This window comes from Nesoenas mayeri (genome assembly GCF_963082525.1).
Source record: "Nesoenas mayeri genome assembly, chromosome: 2".
Lineage (NCBI taxonomy): Eukaryota > Metazoa > Chordata > Aves > Columbiformes > Columbidae > Nesoenas > Nesoenas mayeri.
In genome coordinates, this window is record NC_137543.1 from 130,006,944 (window position 1) to 130,028,415 (window position 21,472).

The 21,472-nt window shown below is 41.5% G+C and overlaps 1 protein-coding gene across 1 annotated transcript; it reads right to left on the bottom strand.

Moving 5' to 3' along the window:
• Window positions 1-1,745: 1,745 nt before the first annotated feature.
• Window positions 1,746-9,969, bottom strand: FAM221A (family with sequence similarity 221 member A; the record flags this gene model as incomplete). The annotated part of the gene is made up of 7 exons (XM_080339853.1): window positions 1,746-1,808; window positions 3,569-3,657; window positions 4,293-4,403; window positions 5,158-5,364; window positions 7,594-7,784; window positions 8,247-8,420; window positions 9,914-9,969. 7 exons carry the CDS (start codon window positions 9,967-9,969, stop codon window positions 1,746-1,748), a joined length of 891 nt encoding a protein of 296 aa, XP_080195979.1.
• Between the last annotated feature and the right edge of the window lie 11,503 nt (window positions 9,970-21,472).

The following is a 21,472-nucleotide window of genomic DNA, read 5'->3' on the forward strand; positions in this document are numbered from 1 at the left end:
CAGATCCCTCTCTGCCAGGCACTTTCCAGCCCCTCTTCCCTGAGCCTGTAGCACTGCCTGGGGCTGTTGTGACCCAAGTGCAGGACCCAGCACTTGGCGTTATTGAACCTCATACAATTGGCCTCAGCCCATCAATCCAGCTGGTCCAGATCCCTCTGTATGGCCTTCCTACCCTCCAGCAGATCAACACTCCCACCCAATGTTGTCTGCAAACTTGCTAAGGGTTCACCCAATACCCTCATCCAGATAAAGAGATTAAAGTGAACTGGCCCCAATACTGAGCCCTGGGGAACACCACTCATGACCTGCCACCAACTGGATTCGGCTGCGTTCACCATAACACTTGGGGCCTGGCCATCCAGCCAGTTCTTTATCCATCACAGATTACACCCATCCAGGCCATGAGCTGCCAGCTTCTCCAGGAGAATGCTGTGGGATACGGTGTCAAAGGCTTCAAATTAAAGGAGGGCAGATTCAAGCTGGACACGAGGAAGAAATTTTTTACAATGAGAGTTATAGAATACTGGAACAGGTTGCCCAGAAAGGTGGTAGATGCCACATCCCTGGAAATATTCAAGGCTGGACAGGGTTCTGAGCAACCTGGTCTAGCTGAAGATGTCCCTGCTCAGTGCAGGGTGGTTGGACTAGATGACGTTTGAAGATCCCTTCTCACACAAACTGTTCTGTGGTTCTAAGTTAGGTCAGGCTCTGCTTTTGCTTCCTAAACTGCTGCCTCTGCCAGTTATTCTGTACCGAGTTCCTGCTGTGCTGCTTTGCAGATTTAAACCACCACACAAAGTTACCAAATTTTAAATTTTCCTGACCCCTGCTTTTAACACAACATATACTGCCACAGCTGTGAATATGGCCAAAGAATACAAAAGCACATCTCCCTTCTTGAGGGGCTCAGTCTGTGTTGGATTAAACGTGATGAAAGAGTATAATGTGTTGGTTAAATAAGTTTATACCAAACACTATATTATTATTTGTTTGCATGTAATAAATAGCATATCCATTTCCACTCAATGTTTTCAGAGGTTTAGTGTATTAGAATAATTGTTATGGACAGTATCAGACAAACAGAACTGGTAGAACAGTACTGCTAGAGAAATCTGGGAGAAGGTATACCAGCAGGATCCTTTCAAGTAGCTAAGAATTATGTATGGAAGTGGGTTTACCTGTGTACAGAATTTGACATGTAAAAAATATTTATACATTGGCAAGAACAGAGCCCAGAGAAGGCTGAGAGAAGAAGGCTGTGTTTGAATTTTACGTAAAGGCAATGAAACCAAGAGAAAGAAAAATATATTTAAAAGAAAATATTAAAATGTCAATATTAACAGAGCAAATTCCACTAAGTAAAAATCTATGAACACGATGAGTTCTAAGGACTCTACAAATAAAGTGTGTCTAAGAACAGGGCATATATTTTCTTTGCCCTACTACATTGTCATATTTAAACACATGCTTATTGTCTCAGATCTTAAATAGTAGCTCTGTCGATCTCTACATATGATTTCCCATTCTTAAAGGAATATCTATGTGACAATTCTGGAGATTAGAAACAAATTGATTAAAGCACCAATTTTATTACAAGAAGATAATTAAAAATTAATTTCAGCAACAGACTGAAACAGTAGAATAAAGAAATTAAGAAATACAAGTATGCAGGTAGGCACAGCAAAAAATACTCTTCAACACAACACCTAACGTTGTGCCATGTAATAACTATTTCTTTATTAATCTCATGGCTTCTTTGATGGCACTGGACTTTTCTCTTTCCGTTTAGCAGCCTTCTCCTTTTTCAGCTGTAACAAAGAAAGACACCAACAGTGGCTCAAGCATCCATTTGCAAGTCAGCTAGTAATGCAATATTAAATCTCTACATCCAGTCACCAATTTATGAGAGTGATATATGCAATGGAGAGAGCTACAGATCATTATTAGTCCAACCTAGCATTGCCGTGTTTTGCATTGTAGGACAAAGGAGTTCCCGAGCTCTGCAGCTCCTCCCCTATTCAAACCAGAGCTGCCTCTATCTCTGATAATGGCCATCTAGGTATTTACCTATCCCTCAAGGCCAAAGTGCCTCACGTGTTCACAGTTTTATCTTTATGGCAACAAAAGGTAAATAAGTTTTATTACAGACATGGAACAGACACAGACTAACCAGCATGCACAAAATCACATAGGAGGTTTGTTGCTGAGGTACATGCTAAACCTCCACCACAGTATCTCCTCACTGACCCACAAGGTCAAGTCTTCCTCTCATAAGACTTTTCTGCACAGTAGGCTCTTACAGCATGGTACGATTTACCAACACACGTACATTTAACTCTCCTATTTTGCTGTAAGACTGTTAATCCAAACAAATATATCTGTTGTTTTTAGAAGCAACAGTCAGTTGTACATGAGTATTGTTACATTAGTGAATGAAATTCTGTTTAGAGCTATTATATGAAAGGGATGCATGTACTTTTGCATCTCATCTAATATATCACATTGCTTTCAAAAACACAAGAAAAAATAAAATAATATTTTTAAAACTTTTTCCCCCATAGAATAGTGTCATAGGAAGCAAGGCCCCAGTACTTATTTGAATGTCTACAAATGAACTCACTGCTAAGCAATCCTGTTGATCTACACAGGAACCCATTTTAAAACATTTTTCCATATTTGGAGGCTTGAGGTTTGTTATCTGAAATTCCTACTGCCTTTTGCAAAGAAAATAAAATCTTGGGGGGGAAAAGAAATGTAGCAATTTGGATTTGATAGAAAAAAGGTTTTCTTCTATAAACTGATACTGTATTTGTAATATATTACCATATTTTGTGATCATTTCCAAAATAAAGAAAATTATTTAAATTTTTACAAAGCTCAAACAACTGCCTCATTAACAAACACCTTGTTGCAAGCAGCAAGCATAATGGCAGTTAAGATGTTAAAAGTTAATTATGCAACATTGCCTTGGAAAAGCATTCAAAAACAGTCAAGACATTTCTCCAGCAGAGATGGTGGAGCTAAGGAGCGAATGTGGGGAAAGAACAGGTATTTAAGTATCTAAGTAACCTATATTCCAGGGCATTTAAATTTAAGATAGTCAGTGGGGTGGAGGAGACACCACTAGGGGAGTGATTCAGGTCATCTAAGAAAGACAAAGCAGATTTAGCTTAACTACACAGACATTCGTAAGAAAAAGAACATCATAAATTTTTATAAATGAGGTAGCAAACACACATTCCTAAATGTTACTGGAGACTTTCTGTGAGTCTGCTTTGTTGTGGTTTTTTTTTGTCAGATAGGAAAATATTTTCATTTTCTCTAATGGAGTTACTTCAGTGAAAATCTGCCCAGTAAAGGTCAATATCATCCCAGACATGAGTGACCTCTGAAATCCTGTAATAGCTCATAATTGTATTTAAAACTTTGTTTTAAGAAGCTAGTGTTTTCTTGGGAAGAGAACAAATGATATAATGCATTTATATGCAACTTAAATCATACATTCATCTTTTTGAGACATCCTCTTCTGAAAATCTATTTGAATTAAGCAATAAATGTAGTAACTTGCCCGTTCTTGATAACGTTTTTCAAAGTAAGCCATGTCATCATCTTCTGAATGCTTTCCGTGAGAAACCTGTCCCGTGGCACTGGAGCTCCCTGAAAAGCAACCAACCAACCACACCACCTTTTTCATTAATGATACTTGCTATTCCATTTGTTATGTTTGACATCTGGCAAAACACATTTAACATGAGAACTCATCTTTATAGGCAAGTAACAAACTCCAGCAACTGAGACCAAAGAGTAACTTCTTCAGTCTGGGCTAGCACCTGTATAAATAGTCGGAGAGGAGTTCAACAGTTACACTAATTGCTAAATTCACATACGAAATAAGGGACATAAAATAAGCATAACGAATCCATAATTCCGTAAAAGACTTTCTGGCAGAAGGCAGTTTCACAGGACTGTGCTGAATATATAGGATCCATTCAGATATGATGAGCTTACCAAAGGATAGATTACATCATTAATGGAGAAGAGACCAAATTCTAGAAAAAGATCATTAAAGTTAAAAAAGCATATCATGAGCAAAAATAACAAGCAGTAACGAAACAGTCTAAGCACTTCAAGTACCTGAGTGTTGTACTAACTTTTCGCATAACAAGGCTTCAATACTCATTTTAATTTTTAACTTTGATTTTAGCACTAAGCGTCCTTAAAGTCACAAATAAAACCAATTAATTTGATATTAAATACTTCTTGTAAACAGCATTACCCTACTAATATAGTACCTGCTATCTGTGAGACAGTTTGAGCAGAAGTAGAAGGTCCCTGAAATGCTTTTAGAAATGGATGATCCATGCTGGTAATAGGGGATTCTAAAAGTTCAGCAGAAGGAGCCCCTGTTAGAAAATAAGTTGAATGAATACAAAAATTAACTTCACAAGATATATTAAGAACATACATAATGGGGTCAAAACAAGGCTACAGATTAATATCTACAACATTCAGTGCTTTATTTTCTAAAGTTCAAACTCAGGAAACCGGATCAGAATTTAATAAAGAGATAATGAGTACATGGCAACAATAAAAAAAAAACAGTATCTCAGGACAAAATGTGTCAATTACTAAATGACACAAAATCACAGAGTAGCAGAGGTATCAAGGCCAACTAACATGCCTGTCAAAATATAGTTCTACAAGTGACCTCTTTTTTTTTTATACTGAGGAGCTATTAAACTTTAAGTTTGAAAAAGAAAATGCTGTAACTGTATAACCATGAGATACCTGGGCAGTATTAGGGTAAAGGATTAATGTAAATATAATATGGCAGTATTAAGAGAAAAACAGAAGTTACAGAGTTCTTTCTAAAAGATATGCTCCACTTCAGTCAGAAGCTACTGGGCTGAACATGAGGATTATTGATGAAGTGGTTTTTTATCAATTCACTACAGGAATTTGGACAAGATGATCATAGTGTTTTTTTCACACCTAAAGACTGCTTGGAAAAACAAACAAACAAACAAACAACTGTCTTAAGTCCAGCTCCTGTTGATCCAGTTTGCCTTTGAACTTTGAAAATCTATGTTGAATTACCACTTTTCAAAACTACTTAGTTGGAGAATTAAAATTTAATCTCAGGTCAGCCACACTTACCTATTCCACTGTCATCGAGCCTCATGTAGCCTTCTGCCAGCGAACTGAACCCCGTCAGCCCCCCCATGGCAGCGTAAGGAACGTCCTGCCCCACCGGCTTCCCCTGGGCCAAGCGCTCTTGTTTGGTTTCCACCACTGTTTCGTGAGCGTACGCTGGCTGACCACAGGCACAGGTAAAGCAACTATGAAAGCCCGAACACTTGGAACCTAATAAACAAATAAATAAGTGTAATGAGTGAGGCCATAATGGAATTTGTACTTTGTTGCGGACAAAGTGGTGTTTCCCTAAACCGATCCTGTCAATAACTGGTATTCCTTCACTGCAAAAGCATCCAGCTCTGCTTTCTATTTGGAAGCACATACATGAGTTGGGGCGAAACAATCAGCTGTCTTTGCTGCAACCATTTACAGCCTCTTTTCATCATGGTATGAAAATGCTGTATGAAACGGGAGAAAGGACAAATGTGGGGATTAGATCACAGAGGTTATCCCAGTCTCAGGGTCTCATTCAGTTAAGTTTTGAGTACCTCTGAGGATGGAGATTCCACCTCTCTGAAGAGACTGGACCAATGCTGGTCTTCCCTTGGAGTAGATGTTTCTTTCGTAGTATCTAATTGGAATTCCTATGTTGGAATTTGTGCCCATTGGCATTAGTAACACCCTTATCTGTCCCTCCCCTGACAAAAAATAAAAGAGAAAAAATTCTATCACTGAGTAAAGAAGACAATGTGCCAGCATTTTGGCAGTATTATCTCCAAAGGTGTACAGCACGTGTCAATGTTGCATGGCCAGAAAACTTCAAATCGCATTTATGAGACAAATCACAATTTAAATGTCTTTTAAAAATAGCAAAATTAGTAGTAAACAGAGGCTGTAGCAACAGCAAAATGGGTTCTATGTAAAAGTACCATTAGATGGACTTTCAGGGGTTTTTTTAAGGTTACATAGCCGCAGGATGTAGCTGAAATAGTTATACAAATGACATGTGACATTCAGAAACAGAGTGAAGTGATCTGTCTGCCCTTGGTACAGCTAAGACGGTTATCAAAGCCCTGCTGGAGCAATGATGTGAGCAAGAAACTGAAGAACTGATTTTGCAAATGTTTCATTATACAAATTACTGTGCTTCCAACTGCCAGTTACAATTCATCTTGCAGAGCACCGAGAAAGATGTTTTTTAAGTCTTGTGTAATAAGTTCAAGGGTCACATTCTTGGAAATGTTAAAGGTTTTTTCATATAATTTTGGGCACTCTTCAGTAAGAAAGCTCTTACTCTGTGTTTGGATACAAAATAAAGCATATATATAATATATAAAGTGCAACAGCAATGTTTTTTCAAATAGAATTTATCTGTCACATTAGATTTATACAACACCAGGCCAGACTAATACCAGCACGTTCAAACACCAAAAGTCCAAAACAGAAGCAAATCTTGGCACTTTTCTGTGTAATCTTTGAAGCCCTACCAAGTGTTAGATATTTTTGAGAAACACTAGAAAAAGTGTGTAATGTAAATGATTATTAGAAACCTTGTTTTCTAAGGATTCAGTCTGAATCATCCAATTGCACATTTAATACTTTCACATTACTTAAAGCAAGTTCTTGAAAGGTATCATATAAATATTTTATGTTTTGTTCTGTGGGACATGATTCTCATCCAGCAAAAAAACTGTTCCTGATTTTTCCTGTACAAATTAGACAGACTTCATGACAGAAATTTACGGAACAAAAATATCTTTAGCTTATGTAATTTGAGGTTTCAAACTAAAACATCTTTATGCATTGTTTAGTTTCTATGGTTAATAATTACTGCTGTATCATTACCATAACCTCAAACGGCTGAATCAGAAAGCTTCCTCTTAATGCCTTATCAAACCTTTTGCTTGAAACTCCATTCCCATTTTCATTTCTGAACCCTTGATCTGTATGCTTGGGAACTGCTTTGTTAGAGTGCTAACTATAGTACTATCAGGGAACATAGCGCTACTTCCTAGTGAGTTGAGAAAAGATGTAAAAACACTTTAATGTTATATTCAACCAGGCAATAGAGGAACAGAGATCAACACTTCTGTCCCTCAAACTACCAAGTTCAAGCAGAAAAGTCACATGTACATGGTGGTGGAAGTGACAAACTGCCAACAGGGTGCCTTCATGCTGCCTAACTTCAGGCGGCTGTCCACATATGTACCTAACCGCATCATTTGGAAACTTGCATTCCTTCACAGAACTTGGGGAAGCTAAGGGTGTTGTTCTGAACCCTCCTGTGCAACAGGCAATGTTTTCCTTCCCACTTGCCATCCTTCTGCAAGGACCAGAACACACATCAGTGACAAGTGCGGCACGTACCTAATGCTCTGGGCAGAATACAGACCCCTAACACGCTGTTCCTGGTGAGTTGCCCAGGCAAGGATGCTGCAAAGCCCTTCAGGAACTTACAGGAGTTACAGGAAAATCCAGGTGCTGCGCTGTGCTGGTCTGCGAAGTGTTTGCATCTACAGCGGATGGGCTGCGTGCCATTGAGAGGGACATAGTGGTAGGACTGGCACGGACAACGGCTCACTCTGCACGGCACACAAATGGGACGGTCTTCAGGAATCACTTCATAGTCCGTTTTGTGTTGTTTATACCTAAAACAGAAAAAATAATACCTTTTATAACTTTGTTAGTATTTATCAGAACACTAACTGAAAGGCTTATATTTTATCTTGTAAGTTCTGTTTTGAAACATCTTTATATTAATTACTGCTAATTGTTATTCATCAAATGCATAATATCAGGTGCTTTTACATCCATTCATTACATAAATATCACAGATCCTTATGTTTCATTTTAACAACACTACCAGAATCAATCTGATCTACAACTCATGCCTTGAAGCCAAATTTACTGAAGACCGCAAAATAATGTTGGTCTTAAAAAAAGTATTGAGATTTAGATTCAAGAACAGTTCTTATGATTTAAAACCGAATTTTCTCAAGCCTTAGACCTTAAGTTAACTTGCCTATTATGTACTGTAGTGTATTTGGAAACATTTTTCATTTTTCTGATCTTAAAAAATAAAACAGTTCAAAAAATGAAAATATTCTTACCGGTGAGTACAAAAGCACAGCGTCTCTGGTCCCACAAGCTTGCAGTCCATGCCACTTGGTGATCTCCAGCTCACATACAACCTGTTCTGTAACCGAATGGGTAATACTTTTCTTTTGTACTCCTCATATTCCTCAGGGGTAAAGAGCTTTCCTCCATCATCATCACCTACAATTCTGTAAGCATGTCATTTAAAAAAAAATAAAATACAATAAAAGTAGGTTTCTCAAGATATTTTTCCAAATATATATAACAACACCTTTGCTGTAAATGCAAAAGAATTATCTCTCTTGTAATACTGTTCTAGTGATACACATTTTACAGAACTATAGCAGATCTTCAGAGAAGTTTTGTGAATAATGCTCTTAAAAAATTTGCTCTGGTAGACTGAAAGAAGGAAAAAATTAATAAAGCAAACTACCAAAGTCCTTTCATATGGCAGAAAAAGCAATGAGCATCAAGGGCTGTGTAACCAGCCAGCTCTGCCTCGAACTTCTTGAATGACCTCTGGCACTCAACCCATCTACACCACACCGTGCTGCAGACTTGGGTCACATTGTCTGATCTTAGTCTAGTCCAACTTAGATTATTTAGCTGCAAGCAGGGAAGCAAACTGCCATCAAAGTGACAATACATCCAGGCTGGCTTCTGCTTCGCAAGAAAACTACGCTAGTTTCTGCACATGAAGTTGACAGCAGCGGTTTCCCACCCCTCAGGCCCTGCGTTCAAATTCAAGGTCACTGAAGAGCTGGAACTCTGGAGTAGCATCCAAATTCTACATTTATGGAGACGAGTGAAGACAGTTGCTATAATCCGTAAAATACAATTTAGACTTAATTGCACCACTTAACTATACTGAAGGCTAATTTATTAATGTCTGTAAATATTTCAGTTATTATTTGTTGGGCGCGCTAAAACATATGGAATAAGTGATTCTTCGTCAAATATTCTGTGGATTTGGGCATTGCTAGTACTGCACAGCACCAGAACAATCTGTCAACACATCACTGACATTTGCACATCAGCCCAGCTGACGCCCACGGAATGAGCGCATAGCTACTTCTGTAAGAAACACCACCGTGGCTACCACCTCTGTCAAGGTTTTTAAGCTACATTAAGACCACAATATAGTGACTGGGTTTGTGTTTAATTTTGCTCAACTCTCAAAGAGGAGGGACAACAAGATGAGCAAAGACACGCGGAGTATAAGGGGACGCATTTGTACACCACAAAACTCCATTCGTGGTGCACGAAAGCCTGTTTCCTCAAAGAGCGGTATGGGTGGCAGGTGACCGTCCGGCACCACCCCAGAGAGACCGACAGACTGCGGGCATGTCAGAAACGCCTCAGGCAGCCCACATATACCACATGCCCTCACACCGGCCAGGCGCACAGGGCGAGAAGCGCTCCCGGGCACCGCACGGGGTTAATCACGGGAATAAACGGCGCGGGGGTGTGCGGTGTGTGACACAACGAAGCCGCCACGGACCCCGGAGAGGCGGCTTCAGGAGGAGCAGCGCGGCGCCCGGGCCGCCGGGATCTCCGCAGGGGACACGCTGCGGGGGGAACCGCTGCCGCCCCCGCAGCTGAAGGCAACCGGCCCCCGCCCCAGCCACCGCGCCGCCCTTCTTCCCTCCGCAGCGGCGGCGCGGCCCGTCTCCCCGCTCACCGCCGGTACTCCGCGTACTCGTCCAGGGCCGCCGCATCCGCCCGCAGCCGCTCCATGCCTGGCCCCCCGCCGTTGGGCCGCCAACGCTCCGGGCGGCTGGAGCGCAGGCAGCGGCCGCAGGGAGAGGCCGGCGGGGCGGCTGCGCGGCCTCGGCTGCTGGAGGCGCGCAGCAGCGCGTACCGCACCGGTGCCGCATCCGTAACGCGTCCGTACCGCGTCTGTACCGCATCCGTAACGCGTCTGTACCGCATCCGTACAGCATCGGTACAGCTGAAATTTGATAATGAAAATAATGCTTTACTTAACAAGGAGAAATCAGACATACAAATATAAAATTTAGGATAACTGCCTAAGCTTAGTACTGTGGAAAAGGATTTGTAGAAAGTAGAGGATACAAAACTCGACAGTGTGATACTACCGAGGTTAAGACAAGAAGAAAACAGTCTGATTCGTAAGAAAGATTATTTGCAGTGGATATTAGGATTTATTTTTTAATTAAAATGCACAGTGAAAGAATTGAGAAACCTTTAGAGTATTTTGAGGAAAAAGTAGTTAAATATCTGTGAGATGTTCTTGGTCCTGCCCAACTATGTGTTCAATAACTCAGAAAGCCCTTTCTAGCTTTTTCACTGCATGAATTTGTATGATTTCTATTTATTTTTAAATTACTATCAAATATAATCTCCTATGAAATTTGATTCATCTGGTAAGGTAAACTCATCTTTTTCATAGAAGTATGTATTTTTTTCAGGCAATTTTGATTCTCTCTGATGATGTAACTTTCCCTTCACATACCAGTAATGAATGAATGGACTCCTGTGTGCTGTAAGGTACCACTCTTTGTGAGCAAAGATGGCAGGGTCTGACCTGTGTTTTCCTGGGAGTTTTACCTCTGCCAGTTCACTGAGGTGCTGATGATATCATTCCATACGTCCTTCAGCGTCTGTAGCTCGGTTTGTATCACCTTTTGTCCTTCCTCATTGCTGCTTCTAAGTACTTGTTCTCCTCCAACTGTCCTTCCTCTGCCCCTGCACTCACATTGCCCTGAGCTGCTGCTACTATTTACACCTCACCTTGACCACCAGGTTTCTGGTGGGTAGGTGAGAGGTATTTTAGATTGGTCACTGATTCCGTGACACTCAGCTGGCAGATGTAAGGTAGGGAAAACCTTGGGAATGCTCAAGCTGGAGATGGGGAGGTCTCAGGACCTCCTCTCACAAAGGCAACCTGCATTGTACCCTTTAGGTACACCTTGAAACCATACCTTCACTGCCCTGCAGTTCTGTGCGCAGTACAGAGCATGCAGAAAAGCTGAATTTACACAGGAGGTATGTTGCAGGCATAAGAATGCTTATACAACACCCTGGCGAAGTACAAAGTACAATTGTATTCTTTGCCTACTAAAATTTCCTCTAGCCTGCCTGAACCAAAAAAAGATCCTTACTGCATTTACTCCAGAAGCACAGCTGTGATGAACTCTAATTGCTCTTAGCTGACACTGCTGCACCGAGAGAAAACTGTTGTATGGATTCTGTGTAATTATGTGCAGTGCTTCTGCACGATAAGATGTACGTGAGCCTTGTTTTTCTCTGCAGTGCACGGCAGTATATATTTGTTCTGCTACTACATGTTAGCTCAGAGGTGCAGGTTTTCAACAACAGTAACATTAACTATGTTAGCACATTGTAGTAGCAGGGTGAATTTCCTCCTACAGTGCTATGTCCATCTTCCTAGAATGTCAGGGGACTGCCATGACTGCAGTCCCACTAGGAATAAATAGTGTGCGTTGGTAAGACTTACTCAGGGTTGAGTTGCTGCCATAGTCTTGTTTAACCTTTGACTTCCTACTCAAGCTAAATAAACAAACCATGGAAGTTAGTAATTTTCACAAGTTCAGTGCTCCAGACAATACTGATCCCTATTTGCCTCCCATGGCGCTGTTGTGCACTGGAAACAAATAAAAGATCCTGGGAATGTAGTGTCAAAGAAATGCTAACAAAATCATGGATTACTTTAGTTTTCATTCCTTATTCAAGTAATGTAATGAAAGTCAATAACATTATTCTGTTAATTAGGGGTAAAGGGACAGGGTGTGGTTTGTAATTGTTGCTGAGCTATAACCAAGCTGACTATTGCCAGGCAACAAGTCTTCTCTTTGTTGTGGATTACATGTTTAGTTTTGCCAACTTCGTTGAGAAGAGGTAACATCTTTTATTAGATCAACTAATACAAGCTTTATGGCAAACAAGCCTTTCTTCAGTTTTAGTTTTGACAGACAATGGTCTACTGTAGAAGAAAGGTTCTTTGTGTTTTACCAATTGAGCTGATGTCAAAGATGCTAGCAAAAATAAAAGCACTAATTCAAATAATCAGCTATTTTCCTGTCTTGAAATTCTAGTGTTCAGTTTGTTAACTAGGAAAAAAATATATGCCAAGAAGTTAAAGCCTTTGTATAATGCTTACTTGAAAAGACATCTCTGAAAACACAATTTTGGCATAACCATGATCATTTCTCCATGTTTTTTCCCTATTCCAAAAGTTTCTGATTTTTAGTTTGAGTAAAATGAGGTTACTGTAAATAAATCCATTGCAAATATATACTTTTCAATAAACAGCTTAATATTCAATATTTAGAGGCAGGTCTAAAGAACATAAACAGCATAAGATAAAATGTATGTTTAATTATTATTTAATAATTATTTAATGCATTATATTACTTGTGCCATAATGTATACATTTAACAAAGAAACCACCTCCCCTGGATTCCCCACTACCATCTGCCAATCCTTCACTACTTGTTGTTTTGTAGATCTTGAATCTCTAAGTTACCTCAGTGGGTAAGTTTATACCTATGGGGAGTTTCATTCTTAGTGAATGGAGGAATCCACAGAGAATGTGAAAAACACGATCCAATTACATTATCAAGGAACTCAACTGTAAAAGTCTTCAGAGCAGAAACGGTCCTTATCTTTGTGCTTTAGAGAGAATCTAGAGCTGTTGATTAAACAACAACAACGACCACCACAACCAAAACCCTCCCATTTATCTAGAACAAAGATTTATTTCATCTAGAACATGCAAGCAGCCCCTTGATATAATAAATCTTACCTCTAATTCACTGATGTTCTTTGAAAGCTATTCCATTATAAAATGCGTATTTTTTTCATAGTTCAAGACAAAAGGACGCCAACTTTGGGAAACACTGGGAATCAAAGATGGTTCTTAGACTGGCAACCTGCAATTCCCAGTTCCTCTCTATGTGCCACAGACACCACTGTGTTGAAACAACCCCTCCAATGTGTTCGAAGGCTGCAGTAAAGGGACCCCAGACTGCTATTTCTGATACTGCACTATCTGTGTAAACTGACTGCTTCCTCTTGGTAAAAACATATTGGTCACATAGTGACTGAATATGTGAGCAAAAGATGTAGTGTATGTTTTAACTGAGCTTTAGGAAATGGATATTTAAATTGTTCTCTGCATGTTAGCAAAAGCTACAAGCCCTCAGAGTGTCAAACTGAGACCCAAGAGGGTAGGCTTTTTCCATACAATAAAATGACAGGTGCCTGTTGAAAAAGGTACAGCAATTCAAGGAAATCTCCAGATTGCTTTGCACTGCGCAAGTCACCAGCAACGAAGCAGAAGGTGAAGAGAGATGTCACAAGGACCAAGGCAGTGTTTTGCCAAAACATCCCCCAGAGAGAGCTGAAACAACGGGAAGACTCTCAGGTTTCCAACAGTATCTAAATAAGGTGATAGAGCATATGCTCTGCGCATTTGTCCTGCGGCTGAGCCACATGCGTAAGAAATTTCAGCAGAGCAGCCAGCACTGCAACACAGCACGTGTATTCTGTCACACCGAGATCTGAACACGAACAGGTCCCTCCTAAAGGCAGAAAACAGATGGGAGCAAGTCATCACTGCAGTCAATACATCTTCAGGTAACCACATTAGAAAGTCAGGATTGTTTCTGCAGGGGAAATAAAACTCATCCTGTAACCAAAGCTTTGAAAAAGAAACAGATGAGGAAAAGGGGACCTTGAAGCAGGGCAAGAAGCTCTGCAGACAGGGAATTTGGATGTACTGAGGAACAGACTGCTGCACAGGAGCTGCACAAAACTGAAGACTTTTGAGATACCTTTTCTGTATGCACATCACTAGTGGGGTTCCATAGGGATCCATCTAAGGGCCAGCACTCTTTAGTGTCTTCATAAATTGTTGCATGCAGGACTTGATGGAATACTAAGTAAGTTTGCTGATGACACACAATTAGAGGAGCTGCTGACAGTCTCGAAGGCAGAGAGGCCCTGGAGAGGGATCTGGACAAACTGGAGAACTGGGCAATCACCAACCACATGAAGTTCAACAAGGGCAAGTGCTGGATTTTGCACCTGGGACATGGCAACCCTGGCTGTACATACAGACTGGGGAACAACAGGCTGGAGAGCAGCTTCACGGGGAGGGACCTGAGGGTTCTAGTTGATGGCAAGTTGAACATAAGCCAACAGTGTGCCCTGGCAGCCAAGAGGGCCAATGGTGTCCTGGGTGCATCCAGCACAGCATTGCCAGCCAGGTGAGGGAGACAACTGTCCCACTTTGCACTGGTGCGGCCTCACCTGGGGCACTGTGTGCAGTTCTGGGCACCACAGGATAAAGAGGATAGAAAGCTACTGTCCAGAAGAGAGCTGCAAAGTTGGTGAAGGGTTTAAAAGCAGGCACCATATAAGGAGCAGCTAAAGTCATTTAGTCTGTTCACCCTGGAGAAGAGGAGGCTGAGAGGAGACCTCATGGTGGCTAGAGCTTCCTCACAAGGGGAGAAGAGGGGCAGGTGCTGATCTCTTCTCTGGTGACCAATGACAGAACCTGAGGGAATGGCAGGAAGATGTGCTGGGGAGGTTTAGGTTGGACGTTAGGAAAGGTTCTTCACCCAGAGGGTGGTGGAGCACTGGAACAGGCTCCCCAGGGAGGTGTCACAGCCCCAAGCCTGACGGTGTTCAAGAAGAGACTGGACAACGCTGGTTTGGTCAGACTGGATAAGTCTTGTTCAGCTAATGCAGGTCCTGTAGCATTGAGCCAACGTTCAAACCCCAGTCCTGTAGAAACTCCTTCTGGATCTTATGTTTCTGCTGCTGCGGATGATGATGATGAATAACTGATTTTTGCTGTTGCTGTTTCTGCTGATTCCTCAGTTCTTGATAGATATATTTTTGCTACAGTTATTGCTGCTGGTCCAACTGCATCATGTGAGGAGAATCCACAGAGATACAAACAAGCTCTTTAGCAGCCAAGTGAAGAAAACTGTAGTTTTACAAACAGAAAGCCAAATTGCTAGTGATCACCAAGTACACAGGAGGTATAGCATAGCCCGCCACTTTGAGAAAATCCCAGACAAGACCTGGAAGTGGCTCTGTGTCATAATGCTTTAAAGAAACTTGGGGCCCTAGGTTTGTTTTGTTTTGTTTCTATGTCTTGGGGTTTGGGTTGTTTGGCTTTTGTTTTATTATTTTGTTTGTTTTTGTTTTTCTACAATTAACTGAAATAGCCATGTATTTGAAAACCAAGCCAAACCAAACAAACAAAACAACAAACCAAACCACCAAAACCACAAAACAAACCACAACTGAGGCAAGATCTTTGCTTTTTTGGTGCCACTAATTCAGACAGTTCAGATGTAGTTGAGGTTAGTAGCACAGATGGTCACTATCAGAGCCAAATTGCGTCATGACCACAAAGGAATTAGGGCTTCTCACTGGAAAAAGGTAGTGGGATCGACAGCCCAGCTGAAGTGCATCCATACAAATATTTTTATCAGTGACTGGGAGAAGGGTATTGGGTGCACCCTCAGTAAGTTTGCAGACAACACCCAGTTGGGTGGGAGTGTTGATCTGCTGGAGGGTAGGAAGGCCATACAGAGGGATCCGGACCAGCTGCATCATTGAGCTGAGGCCAATTGTATGAGGTTTCAACAAGGCCAGGAAGTGCTGGGTCCTGCGCTGGTGTCACAACAGCCCCAGGCAGTGCTGCGGGCTCGGGGAAGGGTGGCTGTAAAGCTGCCTGGCAGAGAGGGATCTGTGGATTTTGGTCAACAGCAGTGTGACCAGGTGGCCAAAACATGAGCCAGCAGTGTGACCAGGTGGCCAAAAAGGCCAACAGCATCCTGGCTTGTATCAGAAACAGTGTAGCCAGCAGGACTAGACAAGTGATTGTGCCACTGTACTCAGCACTCCAATCCTGTGTTCAGTTTTGGGCCCCTCCTTACAAAAAAGACATTGAAGTACTCGAAAGAGTTCAGAGAAGGGCAACGAAGCTGGTGATGGGCCTGGAGCACAAGTCTGATGAGGAGCAGCTGAGGGAACTGGGGCTGTTCAGCCTGGAGAAAAGGAGGCTGAGGGGAGACATTATCGCTGTCTACAACTACCTGAGAGGAGGTTGTAGCACAGAGGGTGTTGGTCTCTCCTCCCAGGTAGCAAACAATAGGATGAGAGGAAGTGGCCTCACATTTTGCCAGGGAAGGTTCAGGTTGGATATTAGGAAACATTTATTTATGGAAAGGGTTGTAAAGCACTCAGGCTGCCCAGGGAAGTGGTAGAGGTGTTTAAAAGGCGAATAGATGAGGCCCTTAGGGACATGGTTCAGTGCCAGAGTTAGGTTACGGTTGGACTCGATGATCATCAGGGTCTCTTCCAACCAAAATAATTCCGTGATTCGATGATGTGATGGCCAATGCAATGTGATGGTCGCAGACCCGGAACACCACAAGGACCGAATCCAGGGAGCAAATGAACCCGGGGGCGTAGCTACGGGGGTTGGGGGCGTGGCCACGGGGGTGAGGGGCGTGTCAGGGGCGGGACCACGGGGCGATAGCGACGGGCACTGGGCGGTTCCACAGGGCGGAGCCAGGAGACAGGGGTGGGGCTACGGGGCGGGGCGATGGGGCAGCGGCATGATGAGGGCGGGGCCACATGCCAGGGGCGTGGCTATGCGTCACAGGGCAGGGCCACGGGCCAGGGGGCGGGGTCACCAGGGGCAGCCCAAGGGGGCGGGAACAGCCCAAGTTTCTGTAGAAGCCACCGAAGGAGTTCGTTCTTTGTAACCTTGGTTGGAAAGATGAGAACCAGACTCCAACATGGGCCACTCCGCTCCCTTTTAGCCCCTCCTGGCGCTGGTGCCAGAGATCCCAGCTCTGCCCATGAGGTGGGGGGAGAGCTCTGGCAAGCACAGTTCACACAGGATGGGCAGAGCTCCCATGTCACGGGCTGATGTCCCTCATCTGTGCAAGACCTTTGCTAAAAACAGTGCTCTGCAATACAGTTCAGGTCCGGAGAGCAGAGCCGTATTTCTGAACTGGGCAGCTTTGGGCAAGGGCTACACCTGTTGGTCTATATTGTGCATAGAGTATCTGATTACCTGTGAAACGTCAGTGAGAAGGTATTGAGAGTACGAAATCAAAAGTGATTCTTTGTGTAGCACCTGTCCTATGAACTACCTCCTGTCTTAAAAACTGAGGATTTGTTCCTGGATTTGATCACAACAAGTGTTTTCTGTGATAAAGACACCATGTTCAGCTTATTAGCACCGCACTGTCTGCTTGGATCCACATTTGTGCTCATAGACTTACTTGGGAACAAATCTAAAGGGTGAAAAACTTCATAACTGATCAATTGATTTCTTAGGTAATAAAGCTATTTCAAGCACCCACTGTTTTATTGTGCTACCATGAGTACTGGAATACCTTTCTGATTCAGAGAAATCTCTCCTGTCTCTCAACCCTTCTAAAAGAATGTTAATGGACACCCAAACTAAGATTAATGAAAGATTGAATCAACCTAGATTTTCCATGGTAAACAATCAAATAATTTTGAATAGTAGGACAGAAAAAAAAAAACCCAAAAGGCTTAAAAAAGGCTTTCTGGTACAGTGAAGAGGCCATGCTCCACAGTAACTACAAGGAACAGAAACGCAGATGGCGTGTTTTACCTCCTGTGGCTGTGGTGTAGCATACGGATGATGCTGGCCCAGGATCTCTGAACATATCAAAGTGGGTTGAACATATGGACACTCGCTTACAGAACAGCTCTGTGAGCCCTAAGGTGCTGCCTACACAACAAAGGCAACAGCTTAATGCTGCGTAGGGTGTTGACAGTCGCTCTCAACACCCTCTGTTAACAATAAAATGTGTGACCCTTTAGATTTTTAAAAATCCTTACAAGTTTGACAAGTGCTTTAAAATTTATCTCAGTTAAATACCTATTTTAAATTGAAGATAGCCACTTTGATAATGCAAGAATAAATAATTTAAAAATAACTTTTAAAATATTTTAGACCTCAGGTCATCGTTTTCAAGTAGTTAGTCATTCTATTGCTATGCAATGACTATCTCTAATTAGCTATTCTGAAAATGAGAGGAATGGAAGTGGTATAAAGAATAACAGAAACAGTTTCCCTCAAATTGTTTCCTCCCTCCACATTTGTTATCAATATTCTGATATACTCAAAAGCAAATGCAAACAGTACTCTTATGATAAATTTCTAACCATGATCATACATTATGCTACTACAAAAATTAGTTTGCATATTATTAACACTCATTTACAGGCATTTAAAATACCAACATGTTTCTCTTCAGTTTTCCTATCAAAGAAAGAACATGATTAGACATCTACTGAACAGAATGAGTTGATGAATGCCACAGGGAATATGTAAGCTCATATGCAAGCAGGGGTCAATTAATAATGAAAGTTTTTTGCTGGAGGTACTGACAAACATAGTTAGGAAATTTCTAGTAATTAAGATCACTTACAGATCAGATCATTCAGTAGCATGTGATGCCACCGGTGTTTAACTATAAGTGCTTTTCTCACTTTGTTTTTTTTGCTACTGACTTATTACTTGCTGTTTGTATTTATTTTAGACTATGAAAATGATGTTAGACAAAAAGCAAATTTGAGTGATTTTCTTATTTGAGTACTAAAGGGGTTGTAAAGCAGCTGAGATAACTTGCAACATTAATAATGCTTTTGGCCCAGGAACTGCTAATGATTGTACAGCGCAGCAGTGATTCAAGAAGTTTCACAAAGGAGACAAGAGATGAGGAGTGTAGGGGCAGCCATTGGAAGGTGACAACGACCAACTGAGAGCAACAATTGAGGCTGATCCTCTTATGACTACACGAGAAGTTGCCGAAGAACTCAAAGTCAACAGTTCTATGGTCGTTTGGCATTTGAAACAAATTGGAAAGGTGGAAAAGCTCGATAAGTGGGTGCCTCGTGAGCTGACCAAAAATAAAATAAGCCATTGAAGTGTCATCTTTTCTTATTCTACACAACAGCAACGAACCATTTCTTGATTGGATTGTGACATGCAATAAAGTGGATTTTATATGACAACTGGTGACAACCAGCTCAGCAGTTGGAGTGAGAACCTCCAAAGCACTTCCCAAAGCCAAACTTGCACCAGGAAAAGGTCACGGTCACTGTTTGGTGGTCTGCTGCTGGTCTGATCCGCTCCAGCTTTCTGAATCCCGGCACAACCAGTACATTTGGGAGGTGTGCTCAGCAAATGGATGAGATGCACGGAACACTACAACTCCTGCAGCCAGCATTGGTCAACAGAAAGGGCCCAATTCTTCTCCACAACAATGCCCAACCGCACGTCGCGCAACCAGCGCTTCAGAAGTTGAACACGAACACGGTGGGCTATGAAGTTTTGCCTCATGCGCCATATTCGCCTGACCTCTAGGCAACTGACTGCTGCTTCTTCAAACATCTCAACAACTTTTTGTAGGGAAAACGCTTCCACAACCAGCAGAATGAAGAAAATGTTTTGCAGGAGTTAGTCAAATCACAAAGCACTGATTTTTACACTACAGGAATAAACAAACTTATTTCTCGTTGGCAAAAACATGTTGACTGTAATGGTTCATACTTGGATTAGTAAAGATGTGTTTGAGCCTAGTGATAATGATTTAAAATTCACAGCCTGAAATTGCAATTACTTTTGCACCAACCTAACAGCAGACTGCATTGTTTTATAAAGTACAAACTAAGGAAAGGACACAATCATTATGTAAGTACGGTCATAAGTGGATTGTTGAAGATGTCAATTGACACTCTATATCACCTTTAAAAATACAACAGCAATTAAGAAATGTTTTAGACATTTAAGTCATTCCATTGATTTGAGTATTTTGAGGAATTAATATGTTTTTAAGAAAACACAATATACCGGGATGTTAAATTTTATGCAATCATTTTTCTAAATGAACTTCTCCTAGAGGTTTCTAAATCTATTCTGCATCTACATTCCCACAAAACAAAGGCCACAACAGCAGCAGTTGCCTCTGGGAATACGTACCTGCCCAGGAGGCACTGGGTCACTTGGGGAACTTGCACATATTACAGACATGATGCAGTTTGGAAACCTCTGCACTAGCCAATATTGTCAATTAGAATTCAGACCCATCTAGGCAGCTTCTTTAAACAGTTGTGTTAATAAAAAGCAAGTATTTAGCAGTTACTTGGAAAAACAGACAACTGCATATGTTAGGCATATTACTGGGTGCCAAGGATACTGATGTTTCACCATGCTGATTACAAGAAACTCTACATCCTTGTGCCATGTTTCTGTTTTTTCAATTATTTCATTAAAAACAGATCAGCAAACTTCTGTGATTGTAAGGGTGGACAAGCAGCTTGCCAAGAGCCATCTCAGTGTATTTCAGTGGAGTATCTGCTCATCCATTCATCCCAAAGTTTCTTTAATGTGGAATCACACAGTACTTCTTCACACACAACTGTGAGGCAATGCTTGGATACCTTAAATACAATAAGGTTACATTGGTGAGATTCAAAAATTATTTATTTAGATGAGGAAAGCAACAAAAAGAATTAGACAATCAAGAAAATCTTCCCTAAGATGTTTGCCTGGCAGTTATTTGGTTGTGGAACGCAAGAACTGTATTGAGACCTGTGATGCTTCTAGCTGTTTAGAGAGCAATCAATACAGTATTTTCTTTCAATTTTTCTTCAAAACATTTTTGTGTAGGAGTGGATCTTGAACATTTTTTTGCTACCTACATTAAACAGTCATTCACAGGCACAGCAGTACTAAGTTACCCAGTGAAATCAGCTGGTAAACACTCATGAGGCGAATCACAGCTGCGAAAATTCAAGTCTCATAATTTACCAAAAGATTTCAAGAACAAACCCACAACAAACACCACCACTCTTCCCCCACCCCGCCCCTAATCAGGAACTCTTATATAAAGGCTATACATGCCCCTGCTCTCCAAAGAAAAATCAAAACAAAAAACCAAACACAACCACCACCACAAACACACAAACAACAACAAAACCCCACACGAAATCTAGACTAAGAACCAACCAACCTTAAGGCGATTCCACATTTCACAAAACTTGAAGCAGATCACTTTGGGGGCATTTGTGATACCATCTGAAGTGGGACATACATAGCTGCATCATAAAAACCGCAGCACAGCAGAAATACTATTTAACTATTCCTTAAAAATAATTTTAAAATGTTTGGCAGCACAACAAAAGG